General features: G+C 42.4%; 1 protein-coding gene across 5 annotated transcripts in view; it reads right to left on the reverse strand.

Annotated features, from left to right (window-relative positions):
• LOC139542085 (mitochondrial carrier homolog 1-like) overlaps positions 1 to 26,993 on the reverse strand; it is a 39,797-nt gene extending 12,804 nt beyond the window's left edge. The window contains exons 1-10 of one of the 5 annotated variants that reach the window (XM_071347112.1): positions 26,687 to 26,993; positions 26,024 to 26,108; positions 25,825 to 25,931; positions 25,494 to 25,571; positions 24,448 to 24,505; positions 17,528 to 17,579; positions 17,104 to 17,163; positions 12,854 to 12,947; positions 9,137 to 9,184; positions 8,865 to 8,932 (exon numbers count right to left, since the gene is read on the reverse strand). In XM_071347112.1, coding sequence (XP_071203213.1) covers positions 8,865 to 8,932; positions 9,137 to 9,184; positions 12,854 to 12,947; positions 17,104 to 17,163; positions 17,528 to 17,579; positions 24,448 to 24,505; positions 25,494 to 25,571; positions 25,825 to 25,931; positions 26,024 to 26,108; positions 26,687 to 26,857 — 821 coding nt within the window. In that variant the 5' untranslated portion in view covers positions 26,858 to 26,993. Of the gene's footprint in view, positions 1 to 8,864; positions 8,933 to 9,136; positions 9,185 to 12,450; positions 12,710 to 12,844; positions 12,948 to 17,103; positions 17,164 to 17,527; positions 17,580 to 24,447; positions 24,506 to 25,493; positions 25,572 to 25,824; positions 25,932 to 26,023; positions 26,109 to 26,686 lie in introns of those variants that run through there. The other 4 variants (XM_071347111.1, XM_071347114.1, XM_071347113.1 and 1 more) reach the window with 4 other exon arrangements.
• Between the last annotated feature and the right edge of the window lie 189 nt (positions 26,994 to 27,182).

Here is a 27,182-nt window from a genome sequence, read left to right on the forward strand (position 1 = left end):
GAGGGTTTGGCCGGCCGGGATGTCCTTGTCTCATTGTGCTCTAGCGTCTCCCTGTGGCGGGCCGGTCGGTCGACTTTGGTCGTCAGTTTGACAGTGTTTCTTCCGACACATTGGTGCGGCTGGCTTCCGGGTTCAGCGAGCAGTGTGTCAAAAAGCAGTGCGGCTTGGCTTGGCTTTCGACCTTTGCCAAGTCCGTAGGGGAATTGCAGCGATGAGACAAGATGGTAACTACCAATTGGATATCACCAAAAAGGGGGTAACGCCATGGGCCAGAAAAGTTTGCCTCTTTCTAGAGCCCACAAGAAGGACCACCACGCCACCTTCCTGTTCAAGTGAGCACAGCACAACAAGGTGAGTCCAAAAATGTTTTGTATGCTTCTGCATAAAATATGTAATATGCCAGGGATATATCTATACTGTAGCTAAGAAAGTAATCCTAAGTGTACTGTATGTTGTGTAGTAAGCTGTTTGTAGCCCATATGCCTCACCTTAATAATTTGATAGCGTTTCCCCTCTTAATTTCGCCTACTATTCTGCCTTGGTGGTGCACATGTAATCTACAGCCTGTTTTAGAGAAATGAATTGTCTGCTTATATGCCCCCTTTATTTATCCTACGGTTCTGACTTGGTGTACAGGGCGAATACCGTAAGAACAGCCCATGTTCTGAATTCTGTCGCTGTACATTTCAAGTGCTAAACAAATAGTTATATTGACTACGTCCTTCCAAGCTCGCTCATTAATGTCTTAATCGAAATTACGGATTGACTCTTATCCGCTCCTCGTCACCTTATGCCATAGTTTGTACATCTCAATTGTCAGCAGAAACCACATTTGTTTAAGCAAGGCAGCCATATCAGCTATGTTAGGCTGAATGAACTGAGTAAATTAGGCTGAATGAACTGTTTCGCTGCCAGACAAGGCTCCGCTGACAGCCAGGTGTAGCAGTGGTAACTGTTGGGACTGCTGTTGGGACAGCTGTATGTAGGCAGTAACAGTTTGTCAGCAGAGTTTGTCACTGTTATAGTGCAATTAATGTATTGTTTAGTGTTGTGTAGTGGCTTTGCTGGCATGCATCCCCCAAAAAATTTGGGAGTTTGCCCCACCAAGATTTACATGCTAAAATCGTCACTGAACAGGTCCTATACTCTAGATTTAGAATTATTTGGCAACTTTAGTTGTGAATGATACAAACCTTGTCTTAAAAAATGTCTTACACGGAACCCAAACTGGCTGCGCGCATGCGCAGATGTAAAAATGTATTTTGTCCCCCTACACCAAACGCGATTACGACACGCAGGTTAAAATATCAAAACAAACTCTGAATCAATGACATTAATTTGGGGACAGGTCGAAAAGCATTAAAACATTTATGGCAATTTAAACTTTCATAGTATTACCACCACAACCGGCAACAGTTTATCTTTCAATCACCCACGTGGGTACCTGCTTCTATAAACCAATGAAGAGATGGGAGAGGCAGGTCTTGCAGCGCGATCTGCGTCAGAAATAGGAATGACTTCTATTTTAGCCCTTGGCAACGCAGACGCTCGTTGGTGCGTGCGAGCAGTGTGGGTGCAATAATTGAATAACATAGATTTCTAAATATATTTTGCGACGCGAGCAGTGTGCTCAGCCAAAACATTTGGGCTGCATGATGTGACCATAGGCTATTGATGATTTGAGAAAATAGCAACCAAACAAAAAAGTTTGCCTCAGGAAAGTTTGCATATTTTTATCCATCGAACTATTCTCAATTTAATCTGGTCTTTACTAATGTGTAAAATTTGCTCCGATTTAGAATGGCCCATTATCAAATGTTCAGGGCCAGGGGAAAAAAGGACATTTTCTGTATGCACTCCAATAGCGAATGGAGGCTGCGTGCTTTCCACTGGTCCATTTTTCAATGATGCATAGTAGGTTACTTCGGTTTTATAGCGGCACATGTGCTTAATATGAGCATTTGAGAAATAAATAAAAGAACACTTATTTCCCTCCATGCATGCTCTTGCTGCGCAACAGTGATATTCCCGCCAAACTCTGTATGCCATGGGCTGTCCAACCCTGTTCCATCAGCTACCCAGTGCTTCATTTGGGAAACCAAGTGAAATCTGTTTGGGAACATTGATAGTAACATGTTTTCGCAACAAAACATAAACTCAGCAAAATAAGAAACGTCACTTTTTCAGGACCCTGTCTTTCAAAGACAGATCTTCATTGTAAAGGGTTTAAACACTGTTTCCCATGCTTGTTCAATGAACCATAAACAATTAATGAACATGCACCTGTGGAACGGTCGTTAAGACACTAACAGCTTACAGACGGTAGGTAATTAAGGTCACAGTTATGAAAACATAGGACACTAAAGAGGCCTTTCTACTGACTTTGGAAAAACACCAAAAGAAAGATGCCCAGGGTCCTTCCTCATCTGCGTGAACGTGCCTTAGGTATGCTGCAAGGAGGCATGAGGACTGCAGATGTGGCCAGGGCAAAAAATTGCAATGTCCGTACAGTGAGACGCCTAAAACAGCACAACAAGGAAACGGGACTGGACTGAGGGCTTGTAGGCCTGTAGTAAGGCAGGTCCTCACCAGACATCACCGTCAACAACGTCGCCTATGGGCACAAACCCACCGTCGCTGGACCAGACAGGATGCAAAAAGGTGCTCTTCACTGACGAGTCACGGTTTTCTCTCACCAGGGGTGATGGTCGGATTCACATTCAACATCGAAAGAATGAACGTTACACAGAGGCCTGTACTCTGGAGCGGGATCGATTTGGAGGTGGAGGGTCCGTCATGGTCTGGGGCAGTGTGTCACAGCATCATCAGACTGAGCTTGTTGTCATTGCAGGCAATCTCAACGCTGTGCATTACAGGGAAGACATCCTCCTCCCTCATGTGGTACGCTTCCTGCAGGCTCATCCTGACATGACCCTCCAGCATGACAATGCCACCAGCCATACTACTACATACTACCCCAGAAATGCCCTGGAACTTGCAGGTGCCTTGGCGGAAGAGTGTGGTAACATCTCACAGCAAGAACTGGCAAATCTGGTGCAGTCCATGAGGAGGAGATGCACTGCAGTACTTAATGCAGCTGGTGTCCACACCAGACACTGACTGTTACTTTTGTTACTGTTACTTTTGACCCCCCTTTTGTTCAGGGACACATTATTCCATGTCTGTGGAACTTGTTCAGTTTATGTCTCAGTTGTTGAAGTTTGCTGCAAATAAACGCAGTTGACAGTGAGAGGACGTTTCTTTTTTTGCTGAGTTTATTTCACTAAACCTTTGACAGCCCCTCTGCGCACAAATGAAAGGAATAAAGGAGAGAGAGGAGGTGATGGAAACGCATGGTGTTGCGATATTCTGTATAGCTAAAGGTAATTTGTCACCCGATTAATTGTGAAAATATACAAAATTACTAGGCTGTTCAAAATTGCCCCGCACAATCAATAAACCAATGTTCTCTCCCAGACTCGTGGACAGAAATGTTGAAGCATAGCATCAGGTAACCAGTCCATCCAGTATGCATAATAATACATTCCACATTCAAAAGGGGATTACTCTCATTTTTTACATTTTGTAGTATAGGCTAGACCAATTATGTACCAAAGACATCTTAAATCAGTTTGTTTTGTATTTTTATGCCAAGCGTAATATGTGGTAGGCTATGTATTGTATAACGCAAGAATAAACACGTTGGGCTTGGGCTGAGAAGCCTATGCATATGTATAAACTCTAATATGTATATGGAGTTTTGAAATAATCATCACCTTAGAAGGCTGTCCATTTCGTTGTATTAGGCTTTGAAACATCCACAATGACCATGCTTTACACTCAGTTTCAACCTGTTGTTGAACTTTCTTCAAATTGATCATCACAGTGAGGTGAGTTTTAAAAGCATGATACTGTTTTGATGATAAGTGTTTGATGTGATTTTCGATTGCATTTGCATTGATGTCAGCTTAGAGAGTAGCAGGCCATTAGGACCTGATGGTCTTTAGCGAGTTGGGTACTACGAAAGCATGTCCGGAGTGCATAACAAGAGATTACTGTGACTCAATGTTCACGTGGGAATTTGACTGCTGTCATGATTCATGACTGCCTATGTGGTGGTAATACAGTCACCACAACAGCTCTATGTGAGCCTACATTTTTCAACTTAGGCGCACACGGTCTCCTCGTTAAAAAAAAGTGTTTTTATCTAAATGCTTCTCATCCTGGCGTCTTCCCCATGTCTTTAGACCCTGCAGAAATCACTGATAGAAAGGAAAGCTGTTCGGTAACATGCCCTTGCAAAATACAGTTATAGAAAGGAAAGCACTTTTGGCTAACTTACCTTCGTTTACAGGTTATTACTGGCAGCGTAGCGCATGCAACCCTAAAAAAAATCACTTCTACTACTTGTGTCCTTTCAACAAGATGTTCATGTGGCAATGACCACCATGTCATAACTACTATACCATCTTTTGAGAAAATATCAAATATTAATCAAGCAAAATATAGGTGGAATTAATAACATTTAAAAGAAAAACTCCTGTGAGGGGGAGAAAAAAAATCATTGTAGTCTCAACCAATGTTCCCTCTCATTTTTGGGGTCACAGAGCAAATTGTAGGTCTTATGAGCAGAAACTTGATCATTGTTTACAGTGAACACTGAGGCTGTACCCTTACAGTTTTAGACAGTAGCCAATAGGCTATTTGATCATAATGTAGGCCTACCAACAAAACCAATGGAGCGAATCCCATAACATTTTCACATGGAAATAGCTTTTGATTTCTATGATGTAGCCTACAGTAGCCTATATGTGGTGTTCACTGCATGCCTACAATGCATGAGACTTTTAAAAATGTTTTTACATTATGAATTGCTTGACATTACTTCATTATTATTTTTACCTGGTCTGTAATACCATGGGCCAAATAGGTGGCTGTAAATTGCATTGTAAGATGAAAGAAACCACTTTACAAAATACAATTAATTATTATTACCATACCGAGAACTAGACAATGTAGGCTACCCCTCTGCCTATTGGTTATTTGCATATTCAAGCCTGTCTCAAAATACAACACTGCGCATTTAATTAAGAGTAAAGTTTTTTTTTACCTGACTGGCTTTTCAAAGACGGCTTGAAATGTAGCCTAAGCCTACATATTGTGTGCTCTTGTAGGAAGCAGTAACTCCCCACTGCTGACCTACAATTACCTATAACTGGGCTAATAACTCACGAACTAGCAAAGAATATCAACAAATGTGCATACGCGAGGCTCTGATCTGAACTGATCTAAAAAGCGCAATCACTCTAGGATGATTGAAAGACAGCTCGTGGGCTACCCCCGCCACTCCTTTGCGCTCTGCCTACAACAAAATCACAGACTCAATCTTGCAAAGTTACAGCCTGGCGTTTCTTCTGCGCGGAAGTCCAGGAGAAGGTGCGCACGCCGCTTAGAGAGAACATTGGTCTTAACCTCTACCTTTCATAAAGACTATTTTTTTTAAACGAGTGAGTGAATGACTAAATGCAAAAACCGATGAACATGTTGCCACTACCGTGAATGATGCATGCCTGCTTTTGGCTCACGTGTGTTGACATGCTCAGCAGCTATGCTACTAAACTACTAAAACAAGTAGTGATTTAAAAATGAACCGCTGAATTTTCACGCACATTTCTCAGAGGATGTGAAAAACTTGCGTCTTATAACTAGGTCAAGTTCATAATCTTCTTACCGTGATATAATTCCAACTCGCTCTTTCCCCTCCTTGCCTCTTTTGACCTCACCCTTTCCCAGTCCTCTCCAACTCACAAGGCAGGCAATACGATTGACCTCATCTTACTAGGGGCTGTTCGCCTACTAATCTCACCGCAACCCCCCCCCCCTCCAGGTCTCTGATCACTACTTTGCTAAATCCTTTTCCCTCCTGTCTCGTGATTCTGCCTCTTCCAACGTACTCTCCTACGTTTCCGAGTCCGATGAATACGAACTGTCCCCTTTCCTCCTTGCCGGCTTGGCCCTCCCCTTGCTGCTCCTTGGCTGAGTGACTTATTGCGAGCTTACAGAACAGGGCTGCGGGCAGCTGAGCGAAAATGGAGGAAAACGAAACTTCCTTCCTTTCACTCCCTCCCTACCTTCTTTCCTCTGTATCCGCTGCTAACACCACTTTCTATCACAAAATTTCAAGCTTCTGCCACTAAAACCAGGAAACTATTTTCCACCTTCTCCTCCCTCCTTAATCCTCTACCCCCCGTGGACGACTTTGTCAACCTCATTGAAAACAAGGTTGACAACATCCGCTCCTCATTCACTTAGTCTATTGGGTCCACTGGTCCCACTCAGAACTACCATACACCTTGACCTCTTGCTCTCCTCTCTCTCCAGATGAAATCCTGAGACTAGTGAAGTCCGGCTACCCGACAACCTGCCCGCTCGACTCCATCCCCTCTTCAAACCATCTCTGGAGACCTTCTCCCATTCCTCACTTCCCTCATCAACTCATCCCTGACCACTGGCTGCATCCCCTCAGACTTCAAAATGCCAGAGTCGCTCCGCTCCTCAAGAAACTAGCACTCGACTCATTTGACGTCAAAACCTAGACCTCTATCCCTTCTTTCTCTTCAAAACTCTTGAGCGTGCTGTCGCTGATCAACTCTCTTGTTATCTCTCTCAGAATGATCTTCTTGACCCTAACCGGTCAGGCTTCAAGACTTGTCACTCAAGCAAGACTGCTCTTCTCTGTGTCACGGAGGCTCTCCGTGCTGACTCTCCCTCCTCATCCTCCTAGATCTATCCGCTGCCTTCGACACCGTGAACCATCAGATCCTCCTCTCCACCCTCTCAGGGCTGGGCGTCTCAGACCTTGACGTGACCCTGAACAACACCCTGTCGTTCTCCGCAAACATCAAAGCATTGACTTGACTCCTGCGTGTTCATGCTCTATAACATCCGTAGAATGCGACCCTACCTCGCACAGGAAGTGGCACAGATCCTAATCCAGGCACTTATCTCCAGTCTGGACTACTGCAACTCACTTTTGGCTGGGCTCCCTACTTGTGCCATCAAACCCCTGCAACTTATCCAGAACGCTGCAGCCTGCCTGGTATTCAACCTTCCCAAGTTCTTCCATGTCACCACGCTCCTCCACACACTCCACTGGCTTACAGACCATGGTTCTTTGCCAATGGAGCAGCAAGAGGAACTGGCCATCCCTACCTTCAGGCTATGCTCAAACCCTACAACCCAACCCGAGCACTCCGTTCTGCCACCTCTGGTGTATTGGCCCGTCCCGCTCAGCCTTGCCTAGCTCTTCTCTGTCCTGTCACCCCAATGGTGGAACCATCTTACCCCTGAAGCTAGCAGTCCCGGCCCATCTTCCGAAAGCACCTGAAACCCTACCTCTTCAAAGAGTATCTTACAGAATCCTCCTCCTCACCTCCAAACACACTTCCCAATAAACTGTCTAAACAGTAAATGAAGCCAAAAAGGTTGATACATCACTTTCCTTTCTATTACTGTTTTCTGCAGGCAGATTGTTAGCTTTGTGACAATCATTGTAGTCTCAACCTCTATACCTTCTCATCTCCAGAAAATAAATGAAAATCGATCAATGAGTTACTAATTGTTAAGCAGATGAACCTGTTACCACTTCTGTGAACAATAAAATGTTGGCTCGTGTGTGTTGTAACTCAGTAAAATGTTTAAAATTGTTGCGTGTTGTGTTCATAATTTTTGTTCAGTGTAGAACAAAAAGAATTTACATTTAAGTAATTTAGTAATTTGGCTCTTATCCAGAGCGATTTACAGGAGCAATTAGGGTTAAGTGCCTTGCTCAAGGGCATAGACAGATTTTTCACCTAATCGCCTCGAGAATTCGTACCAGCGACCTATCGGTTACTGGCCCAACGCTCTTAACCGCTAGGCTGTAGGAGAAGAATTACCAAATTCACCATACTTGACTTAAAAAAGCCAATATATCCTTACCCAAGGAATTTTTTCCAAAGACTATAGAGAGATGCAGGGAAAATGCCAGGATGAGAAGTAGAGCTACCTGAAAAGTTAGCTAGCTAGCTATTCTATTGGTGAGTATAACGTGTGACACAAAACATTGTGTCAATGCTATTCGTCTTCACAGCAATTCATTTCGAATCATCAAGCAACAGGAGCAGAATGACCAAATCAATCACCGTTGTATCTCAGTTTGAGAGTCAGCATATCTGTCGTCAAGGATCTTTTTCAAAAGACTATCTTGTCAACAAGAACATCATTTTGATCTTAGCTATACTTCTTTACAACTGATGTTGATGACCAGCAGACACCCCAAATCAACATTTTAGACAAATCTTTTTAACAAGAGCAGGAGCATTTTGATCTTCCTCTTAACTATCAACAGAATATTCTGAGAAGACAATGAAAGCTACATAAAAAAAACATTGTTGTCAACCACTTTCCCTTCTTGTTTAGATCTAACAGATCTCACCTGTCTACAGAACATGCATTGTCGTCTCAACCACTCCATCTTGCCTATGTGGATAGGAGGAAGACTCATATGAAACTGGCTATAGGCTATGGTGTTTTACCAACCTTCATCAGGACGAATGGGTGCATTGTGGCCCATTCTATTTCCAGTTTACGAAACAATAATATACAGTTACATATATAAAATAAACATTAGGACAACTGGACACACTTTTCAAAAGCGCCTGCATAATTTTCTCCATTGTTTTCAATGGTGCACTCGCATTTGGCGCACGCCCCCTCCAAAGCATGCACGTTTTTGTAGTGCGGGGGCTCCGGTAGTCTGGAGTCGAAAACATTGTAACTTTTTTAAACAGACAAAAAAAACGTGCGTGTGATCCCAGCCTTACCCACAGTTGTTAACCGCCATCAGGTCTGCCACCAGCATAAATGGGTACGTCAACACACTCACTGCAATCTGGAGACAGGGGTAAGGAGATCAAACACGGGGAAATAAGGTGGACACAAGTGCTGGAGTTCCAACACCATCAGATAAACAAAGTAAAAGGAGGAGGCTTTTAGAGATAACCTAGGGATACAAAATATTCAAAATATCCTCACCACATTTCAGTTTCAGAAAAATGTGTACAAAGACATGTAGAGGTTGTGCAGCTGAACTTACCCCCATCACAAACTTGGTGTAGCTTCTCACTGCTGGGGCTTGGCTGAACTGCAGAAACGTGTGAGAGGGGAAGCATTTACAAAATAATTGTGTGCACAAGTTCTGTGCACAAACCACTGTTTTCCAACACATGATCTCTTCTGATGACTGGCTCTGGGTCATCTGCCCTGATCTGTTAGATATTGAACCGGTGTTGAGAGACCAGATGCAAACTGGCTACCCAGTCATTGCTGGATATACCAGATCATCCAGCTCAGTGTTGAACTGCCAAGTATCAACCCCTACCTTGTACCCCATCGTCACTGGGTTTCCCAGACCCTGCCTCAGACGGATCCAAGGGAGGCCTTGAACCATGGACCATCACCCTCCAGTACCAACCTCATATTCATTGTGCATATGTGCACATTCATTTTAAACATAGACGATCTGAGAGATCATGTGCTGGAAAACAGAATTTTCATGACGGAACACTGTAGATAACCAACATAATAGTGTTTAACATGACATTTTGAATGACTACCTAGCTCATCTCTGGTGCTCTCTACCTAAACCCACTTCCTGTTGAACGCGGCACGAGGGACAGCCCTGTTTGTTGTTTTGGAAAGTTTTGAAAGTCTCTGAAAAAGTGTTCTATTGAAAAAGCTTGGTAACTAGCTAGCTACCTTTTGAGTTTGGATCCCATGACGCGGTTGGCATCAGTTGCTGGGACCGCTGCTATCTGTCCAGGGATCCTGCCAAACATGGGTCTGAGGAGCTGCTTGGCGTGGCAGCTAGCCTAGCTGCTAACTGCCTATCAAGCTAGCTGGGTTTTCTTGAGGGCTTGGGGGCTAGCTGGGACCGCAGATTGTCCCGGGCTTGTGGCTGTCTAGATCTATGCTGTTTGTTTCTGTTTCCGTCTTCCCTGCGACCTGCCCTGACTGGAACTGCGAGGAGCAACAGCGTAGCCTACGTTGGTAACATGACAAAGACTGAAGCCGGTGGGAGTACCGTTGACGACGGTGGTGTCTCGTTATTACAGGTGAAGGTTATTTTAAACCAACAAAAATCATTCTATATGCATTTGTTACAACAAGAAAATAGATTCAAGTGTTGTGTCAAAATACTGGTGGAGTCGACTAATAAAACAAACGGTTGACCTGACCAGAGAGGTCCAGGACCTGAAGAACAGTTTACAGTTTCCCAGTTTACAGTTTTTCTCAGCTCATTAAGTTTAAACAGGAGAATGGCAAGATGACAGCAATCTGTAAGTCACTGAGGGAGAACATCAGTTCTATATGTGAATCCATGACAACAATGACAGAGAAATCAGATTATCTCGAGGGACAATCAAGGAGGAACAAGATTGTTGTGGACGGAATTGCAGAGTCTGAGGACAAAGTGAGGGAAATGATCTTGGAGAAACTGAAGATGAACCACAGGAAGATTGAGGTGGAGTGCGCCCACGGGACAGGAAAACTCACCACCGGCCCAGGTGACAGGCCCAGGCAGATAGTGGTCAAGTTCCTGAGGTTTAAGGACAAGGTAGTTGTTCTGGAAAGAGCCAAGAACTTGAAAGGAACCGACATCTTCCTCAACAAGGACTATCCTGAAGCTGTGCGCCAGAAGAGGAAATAACTTATGTCAGCCATGAAAGCTGCCAGAGTGTTCGTAGCTTAAAACGTAAATATGACATTTACATAAGCATTCAGACCCTTTACTCAATACTTTGTTAAAGCACCTTTGGCAGCTATTACCCAAGAAGACTCAAGACTGTATGACGCTACAAGCTTGGCACACCTGTATTTGGGGAGTTTCTTCCATTATTCACTGCAGATCCTCTAAAGCTCTGTCAGGTTGGATGGGGAGCATCGCTGCACAGCTATTTTCAGGTCTCTCCAGCGATGTTTTATCAGGTTAAAGTCTAGGCCAGGTTTCCTCCAGACGTGAGCTTGGCATTCAGGCCAAAGAGTTCAATCTTGGTTTCATCAAACCAGAGAATCTTGTTTCTCATGGTCTGCGAATCCTTTAGGTGAACTCCAAGCGGGCTGTCATGTTCCTTTTACTGAGGAGTGGCTTTCATCTGGCCACACTACCATAAAGGCCTGATTGGTGGAGTGCTGCAGAGATGGTTGTCCTGGAAGGTTCTCCCATCTCCACAGAGGAACTCTGGAGCTCTGTCAGAGAGACCATCGGATTGTTGGTCACATCCCTGACCAAAGCCCTTCTCCCCCGATTGCTAAGTTTGGCCGTGCGGCCAGCTCTAGGAAGGTGCTTGGTGGTTCCAAACTTCTTCCATTTAACAATGATGGAGGCCACTGTGTTCTTGGGGACCTTTTTTGGTACCCTTCCCCAGATCTGTGCCTCGACACAATCCTGTCTCGGAAGTCTACGGACAATTCCTTCAACCTCATGGCTTGGTTTTTGCTCTGACATGCACTGTCAACTGTGGGACTTTATATAAACAGGTGTGTGCCTTTCCAAATCATATCCAATCAATTTACCACAGGTGGACTTACCAAGTTGTAGAAACAACTCAAGGATGATCAATGGAAACAGGATGCACCTTAATACTTATGTAAATATTTCTGTTTTTTATTTTGAAAAAGGTCAAGGGGTCTGAATACTTCCCGAAGGCACTGTAGATTCAATGGTTGTAAAGATGGGGGAGAGGTATGTCCCTAATAAAGAGATGCTCTGCTTTTTTGACACCACACTCGACAAAACAAGTCCTGTAATCTCTAGTTTTATCTTATCTTGATTATTGTCCATTCACATGGTCAAGTGCTACAAAGAAAGACCTAGTAAAACTGCAGCTGGCCCAGAAAAGAGCTACAGGGCTAATATTAATACTATGCATGCCAGTCTCTCTTGGCTAAGAGTTGAGAAAGACTGCATCACTTCCTGTTTTTATAAGAAATGAGTGCATGGAACTCCCATCTCATATAGCGCAAGTGAACAGCAAACCTGGGTTCAACAAAACAAATAAAGCAACACCTCACGGCACAAGCATTTCCCACCATGTGACCTAGTTGATTTGTGTATGTACAGACATGTATGTGTAACTGATAGATGCACACAAAATGTATGTCGATTTTACAGTCTTTTGTCTGTAATGTTTTTTTTGTTATGTGTCGGACCCGAGTAAAACTAGTTGTCGCCACTGGGGATCCGCCTAATGGGGATCCTAATGTATATTTAGATATTTTTTGTACTATTCCTATGTAATGGGTATCATTAAATAAAAAGTACAAAGAATACATTGCTGACTTTTTTCTGACTTTATCTATGAAACTCATGTCCAGTGCTGAACCAAGGATGAACTACAATTTGTTTCCAGGTTTATTTTCCTGTTATTCAAGAGTTGGTAACAAAACAAGTAGATTATTGTATTCTTCCTGCCCTCATGGGGCTCCCAAATGGCGCAGCGGTCTAAAGCACTGCATCTCAGTGCTAGAAGCGTCACTACAGACCCTGGTTCGATTCTAGCCTGTATCACAACCGGCCATGATTGGGAATCCCATAGGGTGGAGCACAATTGGCCCAGCGTCGTCCGGGTTTGGCCGGGGTAGGCCGCCATTGTAAATAAGAACTTGCCTAGTTAAATAAAGGTTAAATAAAAAAATTGAAATGGCTTCGTAAAGTATCTACAACTTCAACAGAGATGTGTTGTCTCACTTAGGTTATTATAGTGACCGCTGATCTTAGATCAGTGCTTAGAGGTGTATGTACCGTGCTTACATTGTCGTCCACGGCGTAGGTGTTGATGAAGTGGGCCAGGAGGTTACAACACCACAGAAAGATGACCTCCCCCAGGACATGGGGCACAACCCCCCTGCAAACATAAAGCGTCCAATAAGGGGAAAGGACATAAATACAGTACAGATCAAAACAATGTCAAAGGTTTTGAACCAGGAATATTGATTCTTACCTAGGGCTCTATAAAATCTGTTTTATTTTTTTGTCTGATTCCGTTTATTTTTTCACAAATTACGTTTATACAGATTTCAGTGTTTCCAGGTTTTTGCTAAAAAACAAAACATTTGAAGTTCTAAGTCAACAACAATGGACTTAGAATCACATCAGGAGACCAATCACATCAGGAGACAATTTCTGAGGTCTGGGGATTTTTTGTTGTTGAAAATGTTGATTATGGGTGTAGTCACCCTTTAATGCAAGTGTGTACCAGGAAGAGATTGCTGTTTGGTGGTCAGTGCTATCCGGAATACTTGGGATGTCTGTACCCTGATGGAATTATGTTTTTAGAATTGTTTTAAATTAATAAAAAATGAAAAGCTGAAACATCTTGAGTCAATAAGTATTCAACCCCTTTGTTATGGCAAGCCTAAATAATTTCTGGAGTAAAAATGTCCTTAACAATTCACATAATAAGTTGCAAGGACTCACTCTGTGTGCAATAATAGTGTTTAACAAGATTTTTGTATGATTACCTCATCTCTGTACCCCACATATAGAATTATCTGTAAGGTCACTCAGTGGAGCAGTGAATTTCAAACACAGATTCAACCACAAAGACCAGGGAGGTTTTCCAATGCCTCGTAAAGGGCAACTTTTGGTAGATGTGTAAAAATAAAAAAGGAGATATTGAATAAATATCCCTTTGAGCATGGTGAAGTTATTAATTACACTTTGGGTGGTGTATCAACACACCCAGTCACTAGAAAGATACAGCCGGCCTTCCTAACTTAGTTGCCGGAGAGGAAAGAAACCGCTCAGGGATTTCACCATGAGGCCAATGGTGACTTTAAAACAGTTACAGAGTGTAATGGCTGTAATAGGAGACAACATTGTAGTTACTCCACAATACTAACCTAAATGAAAGAGTGAAAAGAAGGAAGCCTGTACAGAGAAATCTTCCAAAACATAAAACCTGTTTGCAATAAAGCACTAAAGTAAAACTGCAAAACAATTTGCAAAGAAATTACCTTTATGTCCTGAATACAAAGCGTTATGTTTGGGTAAAAACACAACACATCACTGAGTACCACTCTTCATATTTCAAGAGTGGTGGTTGCATCATGTTATGGGTATGCTTGTCACTGGCAAGGACTAGGGAGTTTTTTGGGGGGATAAAAACAAAAGGAATAGACATAAGCATAGGCAAAATCCTAGAGGAAAACCTGGTTCAGTCTGCTTTCCAACAGAAACTGGGAGACAAATTCCCCTTTCAGCAGGATGTTACTGGGTGGCCTAGATACAGTTTTGACTAAAATCGTCTTGAAAATCTATGGCAAGGTGTGAAAATGGCTGTCTAGCAATGATCAACAACCAACTTGACAGAGCTCGAAAAAAAAAAAAAAAGTGCAAATATTGTACAATCCAGGTGTGCAAAGCTCCAGACACTTATCCAGAAAGACTCACAGCTGTAATCAATGCCAAAAGTTGGTTCTAACATGTATTGATTCAGGGGTTTGAATACTTATGTAAATATAATATTTCTGTATTTCATTTTCAATAAATGTGAAAACGTTTCTAAAAACATGTTTTCATTATTGGGCATTGTGTGTAGACAGGTGAGATAAAAAAAAAATGATTGAATTCAGTATGTAACAACAACATTTGGAATAAGTCAAGGGGTATGAATACTTTCTGAAGGCACATACTGAACAAAAATATAAACATAACATGCAACAATTTCAAAGATGTTACTGAGTTACAGTCCATATAAGGAAATCAGTCAATTGAAATAAATTAATTAGGCCTTAATCTATGGATTTAACATGACTGGGCAGGGGTGCAGCCATGGTGGGCATAGGTCCACCAACTGGGGAGCCAAGCCCAGCCAATCAGAATAAGATTTTCCCCACAAAAGGACTTTATTACAAATTCTCTAAAACAATGTTGGAGGTGGCTTATGGTAGAGAAATGAACATGCAATTCTCTGGCAACAGCTCTGGTGGACATTCCTTCAGTCTGCATGCCAATTGCACGCTCTTGAGACATCTGTGGCATTGTGTTTCGTGACAAAACGGCACATTTTAAAGTGGCCTTTTATTGTCACCAGAACAGGGTGCACCTGTGTAATGATCATGCTGTTTAATCTGCTTCTTGATATGCCACACCTGTCAGGTGGCTGGATTATATTGACAAAGGAGAAATGCTCACTAACAGGGATGTAAATACATTTGTGCTGTGCATATGTAATATTTCAGGGATTTTTTTTATTTCAGCTCATGAAACATGGGACCAACACTTTACATGGTGCATTTATATTTTTGTTCAGTGTAGTATTTTTGGCATTAGCTAGCGCTAGTCGACTGCACCTGCGGCAAAACTCTGGTATTTGTCATCCTATAGCTTGTTCTCCATCTTATTTTTAAATAGTGAGCCAGCATGTTTTCAGCACTTTTAGTTCCGTAACTGATCAAAACAATTTTTCTCATGCTCTCTCTCATGCTCTCTCTCATGCTCTCTCTAATGCTCTCTCTAATGCTCTCTCTAATGCTCTCTCTGCAGCAGATATCTAGGCCACAATTCCGACCAAATTAAAGTGCGCGTAAATGTAACGTAATTCCCTTTTTATGCACTCTCTCTATGCATTCTCTGACCTTGAATTTAAGCATGAGAAAAGCATGCTACTATTCACCCACTATTCATTTGAGGTGGAGCTTGAATAAACGAAGGTGTGGCGGTGGTATGTCTAGACAGTGGCGGTTCTAGCTTGTATGACTAATTGCATTAGTACTGTAGAAAGTTGGAGGTGCGCTATTTGATAGATTCCCTCGCAGTAGCTTGCCTAGCTCACAAACTAGAATCAGGGCGCCCACTCCGACAAGGTTAATTGACCCACAATCCTACACGGTGACATGATATCATTAACGTGACGCGGAAATGAGTGATAGAAAACCGATCGCTTAAATGTCACCATTCCCCCAAAAAATTGTGTGGGCGCCCCTGGCCAATCAGATTGCTCAGATGACCGAGTCTGCAGTAACGTAGCAGGCATAAAAGAAAGCTACAGCAAAATTGATACTGTGAAAATTCAAAACGTTTAAATCCATGACTGGAGAGAGACTGTCAACGAATACAGCAAAGAGCTGCTGTTTTTATGAGAGTTCATGTTTAAGTTCTTACTCAGCACTGTCAACACTTTGTAGTCAACACTTTTATAAGCCATAAAATGATCGTTCTTCCTATTTACACTCAGCGCTACAACAAGCACTGCAGCAGTAATGTATGCGTAGGAAAGTGTAGCTATAGGCTTGCTTTGTTGTTATTATTAGCAGCTTGGGTCTTGTTTAATATCATATATTTCATTTCTCTGTTCATAGGAGTAACAACATGAATTTGTGCATGAGGCAGAAATAATGCAGTGCGGCTCGAGTTTCGCCATCAGCTGGAAGACGGTGCCCCTTTTTGGTCAGTGTCAGTGGAGGAAAGAGAGAGCGGAGGGATGTTGAGAGACGCTCCCTCAGTCTGCTGCTCTCTCCCTCCGCTGAGACTGACCATCAGATGGAGGCACCATCAGCCCAGTAAAATAAAAAGCTAATTACTTAAATGTATGCTCACTCAGCTGTGCCTCACAAGTAATACAACAATGGATCTATTACCGGTGTGATCATATAGCCTAACTCAAATGTTGAAATATATATATTTTTAAATGTCCCGAACAACAATGCATTGGCAGGTAAATTCAAGCAAAGCCAGTATGCTGTGTTAATGTATTGGCCCTATAGCTTACTGCACAAACAGTACTGTTTTTAATTGGTTCATGTTGCACAGGCTTACATTTTTTAAGTCAGAGCGGTAGATCTCAGCTTGCATTTTGACTCAGAAAGTGATCTTGACTCAGAAAAGGTTGGCGACCACTGTGCTACACCAAACTAGGAGATTCACACTACCATTAGGGTGATGACGTCAGTAAGAATTACACTTAATGACAAAGAATGTCTCACTTCTCCTACTTACAAAGTCTGACTGGTAGGAATATAAATATGTTTACAAAGTGGAATAAAAAAAGCATTTCTTACACAAAGAATCCCCCAACGCCCTCATCGTTGAAGATTCTCGTGATGCAGCCGAACAGCCCCCTGTCAAAGTCAATCCCAGAGGAAACCAAGATGAAAACTTCAAATGAAACACGAATCACCCAGGTGTTCATCTTTTACAACTACACGTTCAGAACCTCTGAGTACCTCTAATTAAACTAAGATATCCAGATTTTTTTTGCATAAACATTCTGTATTGTACCATGTCACTGTCAATGGAGTCATGAAGTTGCAGTAATGAAATGGACACTTTCTTGTCGATTATGACATGCATGCCAAGTGTTAGGTGAACTACCATGACACTCATGACACACTGAGAAACTGTAAGGTAACCGAGTCAAGTCAACAACTCCCTTTGTTCATTTGCATTCAGTATCTGAGGTATGCTGCACGTGTCACACCTTACCTGTACTTGTCTTCTCTCCCCACAAACTGAGCCATGCATCGCACTGAGATCACTAGAAAAACAGGACCACAACATCAGGGGACCAAACAGTGTTATCTGCAGAACATCACAAAAGAAACCAAATCTGAGAGCTAACAAATGAATGAGACCAGCAAATCTTAAGATAACTGCTACTAGAAAGCTACACTAACCAGGTTTCCATCCAACCAACTCAAGCGGATGAATTAGAAAAAAAACTCAAGGCAGGCCTGATGGAAACGGCAAATTTGTCAGCAAAATATCCTAATTAATTATGTGACAATTGCAGTGGAAACGCTGTTATGCGCAACTACTGATATAATAACCATAAAAGGAGGAGCACGCGTAAACCGACAGGACAGATGGGGAGCGAGGAGCTCTGTTTTGTACTGACAAAAATGTGGTTATATGTAGAAACCAGACAACAAAGTTTAAATGAAGCCTCGAAAATCAACAAATCAACATACCCCCAAGCAACAGGGAGAGAGTGAGTGATCACGTACTGTATGTACAACAGCGAACCAATCAAATCAAACTGGATTAGTCACATGCTCCGAATAGAACAGCATAACAACCTCACAGTGAAATGCTTTACTTACAAGCCCCGGACCAACAATGCAGTTTAAAAAAAAAATACGGATAAGAACAAGAAGTAAAAGTAACAAGTCATTAAAGAGCTGCAGTAAAATAACAATAGAGAGACTATATACAGGGGTGTACCGGTACAGAGTTAATGTGCTGGGGGCACCGGTTAGTTGAGGTAATATGTACATGTAGGTATTTATTAAAGTGACTATGCATAGATGATGACAACAGAGAGTAGCAGCGGTGTAAAAGGGGGGGGGGGCAATGCAAATAGTCTGGGTAGCGATTTGATTAGATGTTCAGGAGTCTTATGGTTTGGGGGTAGAAGCTGTTTAGAAGTCTCTTGGACCTAGACTTGGCACTCCGGTACCGCTTGCCGTGCGGTAGCAGAGAAAACAGTCTATGACTCGGGTGGCTGGAGTCTGTGACAATTTTTAGGGCTTTCCTCTGACACCGCCTGGTATAGAGGTCCTGGATGGCAGGAAGCTTGGCCCCTGGGCCGTACACACTGCCCTCTGTAGTGCCTTGCAGTCGGAGGCCGAGCAGTTGCCATACCAGGCAGTAATGCAACCCGTCAGGATGCTCTCAATAGGGCAGCAGTATAACTTTTTGAGGATCTGGGGACCCATGCTAAATCTTTTCAGTCTCCTGAGGGGGAAAAGGTGTTGTTGTGCACTCTTCACAACTGTCTTGGTGTGTTTGGACCATGATAGTTTGTTGATAATGTGGACATCAAGGACCTTAAAACTCTCGACCCGCTCCACTACAGCCCCGTCGATGTTAATGGGGGCTTGTTCGGTCCTCCTTTTCCTGGAGTCCGCAATCAGCTCCTTTGTCTTGCCTCACATTGAGGGAGAGGTTGTTGTCCTGGCACCACACTGCCAGTTCTCTGACCTCCTCCCTATAGGCTGTCTCAAAGTTGTCGGTGATCAGGCATACCACTGTTGTGTCGTCAGCAAACTTAATGATGGTGTTGGAGTCGTGTTTGGCTATGCAGTGGTGGGTGATCAGGGAGTACAGGAGGGGACTAAGTACACACCCCTGAAGGGCCCCAGTGTTGAGGATCAGCGTGCCAGATGTGTTGTTGCCTACCCTTACCACCTGGGGGCAGCCCATCAGGAAGTCCAGGATCCAGTTGCAGAGGGAGGTGTTTAGTCCCAGGGTCCTTAGCTTAGTGATTAGCTTCGTGGGCACTATGGTGTTGAACGCTGAGCTGTAGTCAATGAACAGCATTCTCACATTGGTGTTCCTTGTGTCCAGGTGGGAAAGGGAAGTGTGAAGCGCGATTGAGAATGCGTCATCTGTGGATCTGTTGGGGCGGTAAGCAAATTGAAGTGGGTCTAGGGTATCCAGGAGGATGCTGTTGATGTGAGCCATGACCAGCCTTTCAAAGCACGTCATGGTTACCGACGCGAGTGCTACGGGGTGGTAATCATATAGGCAGGTTACCTTCGCTTCCTTGGGCACAGGGACTAAACACAAACAAAGCATTTGTGTTTAGTGAGTCTGCCAGATCAGAGGCAATAGGGACGAGCAGGGATGTTCTCTTGATAAGTGAGTGAACTGGACCATTTTCCTGTCATGCTAGCCATTCAAAACGTAACGAGTACTTTTGAGTTTCAGGGAAAATGAATGGAGTAAAAAATACATTATTATCTTTAGGAATGTAGTGAAGTAAAAATACAAATTTGTAAAAATATAAATAGTAAAGTAAAGTACAGATACCCCCCAAAAATACTTCGGTAGTACTTCAAAGTATTTTTACTTTAAAAGTAAGTACTTTATAAGTACTTTACACCACTGCCAACTAATTGCAGCATTACCGCAAAAATGGAAGAGGCAAAAAGTTAAGACCTTGTCTGTCGGCCCTGCATTAACCTCTACGGGATCGGTGTCTCTACACCGGGACGGTTGTTGCTAACGTGCACTAACGTGACTAGAATGTCGTTGTAAGGACATAGACACGTCTTATATGTGCAGAAAGCTTAAATTGTTAATCTAACTGTGCTGTCCAATTTACAGTAGCTATTACAGTGAAAAAAGACCATGCTATTGTTTGAGGAAAGTGCACAACAATAAAACGATACATTCACCTCTGGAGGTAAATAATGTAGTTACATTCAGTAATCTTGCTCTAATTTGTCATCCTGAGGGTCCCAGAGATAAAAATGTAGCATAGTTTTGTTTGATAAAATTAATTTGTATATTCATATGTAGGAACTGGGTTAATTTTATATTTCCACAAACTTCAGTGTTTCCTTTCAAATGGTATCAAGAATATGCATATCTTTGCTTCAGGTCCTGAGCTACAGGCAGTTAGATTTGGGTATGTCATTTTAGGCGGAGACTGAAAAAAAGGGTCCGATCCTCATTAACGACCAAAATTGGTTAAAGAAAATTGTGATGAATAAAAAAGTATACCAGTTTAATTTAAGGACCAGAAAAATGACAGCTGTGCCATATAGATTGCAAAATAGTTGGGAAGAGATTCGATGTACCGATTCTATGCACATGGTTTATGAACTGATACACAAAATGACACCGGATTCAAAACTTTATTTAAATTATTTTACAATTATTATATATTGCAACCAATAGAATGTTATATACTGTATATGAGGGATACAACCATCCCAGTTCGGCAGATTTTGCTGCAAAGAGACCATCATTAGATAATTTGTTTTGGTGCATATGTAGCTTGTTTTTGGTAGCAAGTTCAGGAATGGCTAAAGAATTGCAACATTAGCCTGAGGCTAACTATGCAAATAGCAACGATGTGTGATTTGTATTTGTATTTATGATTGATCCCCATTATCTGCTGCCAAGGCAGCATGTACTCTTCCTGGGGTCCAGCAAAATGAAGGCAGCTAATAACATTTGAAAAACAGTACAATACATTCAAAACACACTGTGTGCCCTCAGGATCCTACCCCACCACTACCACATATCTAAAATACAAAATCCATGTGTGTGTATACTGCGTATGTTATCATGTATGTGTATGCATGTGACTGTGCCTATGTTTGTGTTGCCTTGCTTTAAATCTAATTTTACTGCTTGCATCAGTTACTTGATGTGGAATAGAGTTCCATGTAGTCATGGCTCTATGTAGTACTGTGCGCCTCCCAAAGTCTGTTCTGGACTTGAGGACTGTGAAGAAACCTCTTGTGGCATGTCTTGTGGGGTATGCAGGGGTGTCCGAGATGTGCGCCAGCAGTTCAAACAGACAGCTCGGTGCATTCAACCTCTCATAAATACAAGTAGTAATGAAGTACATTTCTTCTCCACTTTGAGCCAGGAGAGATTGACATGCATATTCTTAATATTAGCTCTCTGTGCACATCCAATGCCAGCTGTGCTGCCCTGTTCAGAGCTAATTGCAATTTTCCTAAGTTCCTTTTTGTGGCACCTGATCAGCAGTCCAGGTGTGACAAAACTAGGGCCTGTAAGACCTGCCTTGTTGATAGTACTATTAAGAAGGTAGAGCAGCGCTTTATTACGGACAGACTTCTCCCCATCTTAGCTACTGTTGTATCAATATGTTTTGACCAAGACAGTTTACAATCCAGGGTTACTCCAAGCAGTTTAGTCACCTCAACTTGCTCAATTTCCACAATATTTATTAAAATATTTAGTTGAGGTTTAGTGGATGTTTTTAGTTTTAGAAATATTTAGGACTAACTTATTCCTTGCCACCCACTCTGTAACTAACTGCAGCTCTTTGTTAAGCGTTGCAGTCATTTCAGTCGCTGTAGTAGCTGATATGTATAGTGTTGAATCATCCGCATACAGACACATACAGGCTTTTCTCAAAGCCTGTATGCTCCCCATCCAACCTGACAGAGCTTGAAAGGATCTGCAAAGAAGAATGGGAGAAACAGGTGTATGGCTATTACAGGTGTGCAGGTGTGCCACACTTGTAGCGTCATACCCAAGAAGACTTGAGTCTATAATCGCTGCCAAAGGTGCTTCAACAGTACTGTACTGAGTAAAGGGTCTGAAAACTTATGTAAATGTGATATTTCCATTTTATTTTATTTTGTATAAATTGCAAAAAAATCTAAAACCTGTTTTTGCTTTGTCATTATGGGGTATTGTGTGTAGATTGACGAGGAAAAGAAACAATTGAATCCATTTTAGAATAAGGCTGTAACGTAACATGGAAAAAGTCAAGGATTCTGAATTTTTACATTTATTATTTCAACTTTTCAGCTGAAATAATTAATGTAATAAAATAGTATACAAATGTCCAAAAGCAAAAATATACACAAATAATACATTATCTGATTAAATTGTTTTAGAAAGGGGCACAAGACATGTCCTCTCTCCTCCCTCCTGTTTGCACTGGCAATTGAACAGCTTGCAGAAATAATTAGACAGGACCCAAACATAACAGGTATCAGTATTGGTAAATATGAATATAAACTAATCTTATTTGCAGATGATCTCCTGATATACCTGAACAATATTGGCAACTCAATGCTCAGGATATAAAATTTACGTGGAATTGTTTTATTATAATGGCAATAAGAACAATAATAACTCATGATCTACAGCAATCCTTTAAGTGGACCATACAAAATATCAAATACTTTGGGTGCTTAATAAGTTACAACAAACATACAAAGATAACTTTATCCCATTACTCAACAATATGAAAGCAGATCTAAATAAATGGAAAAATCTTGTGCCAATGTTAAAAAGTCCATAGTTATGGGCGGAGTCGGAAAGTTGGCTGTCAGAAGTGTTACAATGTAAATTTACGTTTAATCCGTTTGTCTGCATATTTCAAGACAAAACATATGAGGGTGCAGTGAGATACCTGATGGGTTGGATGATACTTTTCTCATCAATCATATTGAAAAAAAAACGTATACTTAACTGGAAATCAACCAATCCTCCATCGTTAACACAATGGAAAAGGTCAAATGCTTTATTATCGGAATGTTGAAAGTGCGTGGAGACGGAGAGAAACAAAATGGTGCAGTTTCAGGCGATGTGGAGGAGAGGGATGCAGGCGCTGGAGATGTGAGCAGGTGTGATGTTGTGGATGATTGTGAGCGTCTGTATGTTGTCGTTTGTATGTGTATGTTTTGCATTGTTAAAAAAATTATATTTACAAATATATAATAACCATAATGTTGAGGTAAACTTGGACTCATGTGATGATATGTTACGTTGTAGCCTATAGCCCACCACCATGTGGGAAAAGCATGAAGAGTTTATAGGCAGATTAAATAAACTATGATGAACTTCCTCATATTGTAGTAAAACGTGCACAGTGAGGGCCTCCCGGGTGGCGCAGTGGTCTAGGGCACTGCATCGCAGCGCTAGCTGTGCCACCAGAGACTCTGGGTTCGCGCCCAGGCTCTGTCGCAGCCGGCCGCGACCGGGAGGTCCGTGGGGCGACGCACAATTGGCCTAGCGTCGTCCGGGTTAGGGAGGGTTTGGCCGGTAGGGATATCCTTGTCTCATCGAGCACCAGCGACTCCTGTGGCGGGCCGGGCGCAGTGCGCGCTAACCAAGGTAGCCAGGTGCACGGTGTTTCCTCCGACACATTGGTGCAGCTGGCTTCTGGGTTGGAGGCGCGCTGTGTTAAGAAGCAGTGCGGTTTGGTTGGGTTGTGTTTCGGAGGACGCATGGCTTTCAACCTTCGTCTCTCCCGAGCCCGTACGGGAGTTGTAGCGATGAGACAAGATAGTAATTACTAACAATTGGATACCACGAGATTGGGGAGAAAAAAGGGGGTAAAAAAATTTAAAATTAAAAAAGTGCACAGTGATGAGATTCAAATTTCCAATAAATATCGAGGGTATTATTTGAAAGCTGGTGACATGATGATCGTTGCTGGGCTTCCATTATCAAATAAAAATAATCTTTCTCTTATCCATTTCTCATCAGATAACCTACCCTGTCAAATTTCTCAGCGACCACTGTCTAGACTAGAGAGCATATGCCAAAAACAGATTGGGCAAGATTGCTATTTATCACAACAGTTTCTGTGACAAAGCCATCAGTAGAGTTGAAAATTAGACGTAAACACGTTGAACTTCTGATTTTTATTCGGTAGTTGGAAACTTAAGCTCAAAAGTGGTTTTTATGTGCACTACGTCATCAAGCACAGATTTTTATCCACAACATGTCAGTTTGATGGAAACTCTCAAAATTATCATATTTTTTCCTATGTGGATTTTTGAATATTTGCATGAAAATCTGTTGGATATTGGATGGAAACCTAGCTAGTCTGGATTAAAAAAACAAAGCTATAAACTCCAAGCCAATAAAGAAAATAAACACAGACAATCGCCAGGATTTACCATGGAAGGGATGAGTGGCTATTCTGGACAGGCACTGGATGACCATCTCATGTGAGGTCTTGAGTGAGAGAAAGAGGAAATCAAACTGTGCCAAGTATCAGTGGGCATAGCTATGCAAAACTGCTACATCTAACCCGTTCAGAAATCACCAAGTAGGCAACACTGGAATCTATTGCGAACACTAAAAATAAGACCAGCAAATATAGAACTGCACAACAATGTTATATATCATTAACCACAACATAAGAGAGGATTTATTAATAACTTATTATATACATATAATAACTTATTATACATATATTAGAAGTCCATGCTTTCATTCAAAAGTTACTGTATTGACGTGTTAATTTAAATAATACACTGAGTAAAACAAACATTAGGAACACCTTCCTAATATTGAGTTGCACCCCTCCCCTTTTGCCCAGCCTCAATTCGTCTGGGCATGAACTCTACAAGGTGTCGAAAATGTTTCACAGGGATGCTGGCCCATGTTGACTCCAATGCTTCCCACAGTTGTGTCAAGTTGGCTGGATGTCCTTTGAGTGTTGGACCATTCTTGATACACACAGGAAACTGTTGAGCGTGAAAAATCAACAGCATTGCAGTTCTTGACACACTCAACCCTGTTGAGCCTGGCACCTACTACCATACCCCGTTCAAAGGTACTTAAATCTGTTGTCTTGACCATTCACCCTATGAATGGCACACACGTCTCAATTGTCTCAAGGCTTAAAAATCCTTCTTTAACCTGTCTCCTCCCCTTCATCAACACTGATTGAAGTGGATTTAACAAGTGGCATCAATGAGGGATCATGGCTTTCACCTGGATAGCCCATGTCACGGAAAGAGAAGTTTTGTGCGTGCGTACATACACACACACATTATATGGATATCGTAATCTTAATACTTCCAGACCAGAATGTCTAGAAAATGGAGTGATAAGGAGCGAATTCACTCCAACCTAATAAACTCAACTGGCTTCACATGGACACACTTGACATTTTATACTTTCATATTATGCTCCCTTTCACACTTTGACCTCTCACCTCTTTCATCACTTTCCTGAGGGAGGTCTTCAAGTCGTCTCTGTTCGATACATGCTCCGCCTGCTCTGCTGGAATGGCCTGGAGAGGGGAAAGACGGGCTTAAATAACTTGATATACGGGGTTCTTCCCACATACTGTCACAAACGCATTATTCAATTACATGTGTCTCTCTCATTTGATAAGGACACTGACTACACATTGGCAAGCTCCGATGATTGGTTGGATGATACGCTTTTGTGGCCAGAGTGGCGAGTTTCAAAAACCTATTGAGAGCAGTTGCAGTTATGAGTGATTATGAAGTACCACTCCTCTGGGTCTAGGATCCCCTTACCTCTTTGACTTTACTCCGGACCATGGTGGAGATGGCACTGGACATTATACGAGGGGATAGACCTCGGAAGAGTCCCATCTTTCCATCGACCCTTACGATGTGCTGTGCTGTGGACAGATAGACATCACAGTCCTATCAACTCTTATTCCCCATATACAGGGTGACAAAGGATGTTAACCCATGGGCAAGACTCACACACCATAGGAGAAGAATCCAGGTAGGTAGAACACTTTCCTCCCAAACATGGTGACTCCAACAGTTGGGGTGAGGGGCTCATGTCCAATCTGAAAGCACACACAACTCACTGGAAGCAAGCTGGCATACTGAAGGGGAATCATTTTGATATATTTGTCATAGCTGTTGGCCCTAGTTGTAGTGTTAGGATCTTGGCACTTGCAGTTGAAAGAGTGATGGCTTCTTGGACAGTTAATTAGTGAAAAGGGCAGGCTGGCGTGCAGAGAATTTAACCACATGTAGCTAAGATTGAATGCAAATAATATAAATGTCGCTTTATCTGTCCTCCCCAGACACACATACTTATGAGAGATAATATTGGCTATGCTCAACGCTTGAGGTTTGACTGGGGGTGGGCAAAGCCAGGACTAGAGATGATGCCATCTCTGACGTTAGTTATGTGTTTAGCAAGCTAGCATGATGGAAATATGGTAGAAAAGGGGGTGAAATACCAAAACATTTATAAACAAGCTAACGTTAGGTCTTGACAGCAAACTCAAACACCCCAATCATAATGCTGAAAGAGGGACTTCAAAGTGATAGCCCTCGTGCTTTCTGGCAAAATAATTAATAACTCAAACCAATGTAGATTTGGCTAAATCGAGTAACTAAGTAACTAGCTAGCTACCTGAATTAGCAGTTTGACATACAGAAGCGGGTGTGTGATCGCTGTCACCCCGGCTCCGAGAAGCACGATTGCCGTGTCCATGTCCACGGCCGTCGCGGACGCATCCTGGTCAAATCTGAGGGGCTCCGTTCGCCCACCTGTATCGCCAGACAAGTTCTCAGGTGTCACCATTTTCACTGCGATATTGAGAGCAATTGTTCAGTCGACAGTTCCACAGGATGTGCAGGGAATGGGATGCGCAAAACAAGAACATGTCACGTGATTCCGTCGAGGATCAAAACAAAAGAGGCGGGGCTACTTTACCTCCCTGTGGAAGAGGAATGAGCTGCATGCTCCTTTTATCCAGCAGATGGGAGTGTTTGCTTCATTTTTTTTTGACAGTACACTACAGCTCAGTACAAGAGCTCTACTGCCGAAAATGAACCCATATTCATATGCCATGTAAACTTCGATGACGTAATTGTGAAATGGAAAATGTGAAGACATATGTGGGTCT

This window comes from Salvelinus alpinus, chromosome 17 (assembly GCF_045679555.1).
Source record: "Salvelinus alpinus chromosome 17, SLU_Salpinus.1, whole genome shotgun sequence".
Lineage (NCBI taxonomy): Eukaryota > Metazoa > Chordata > Actinopteri > Salmoniformes > Salmonidae > Salvelinus > Salvelinus alpinus.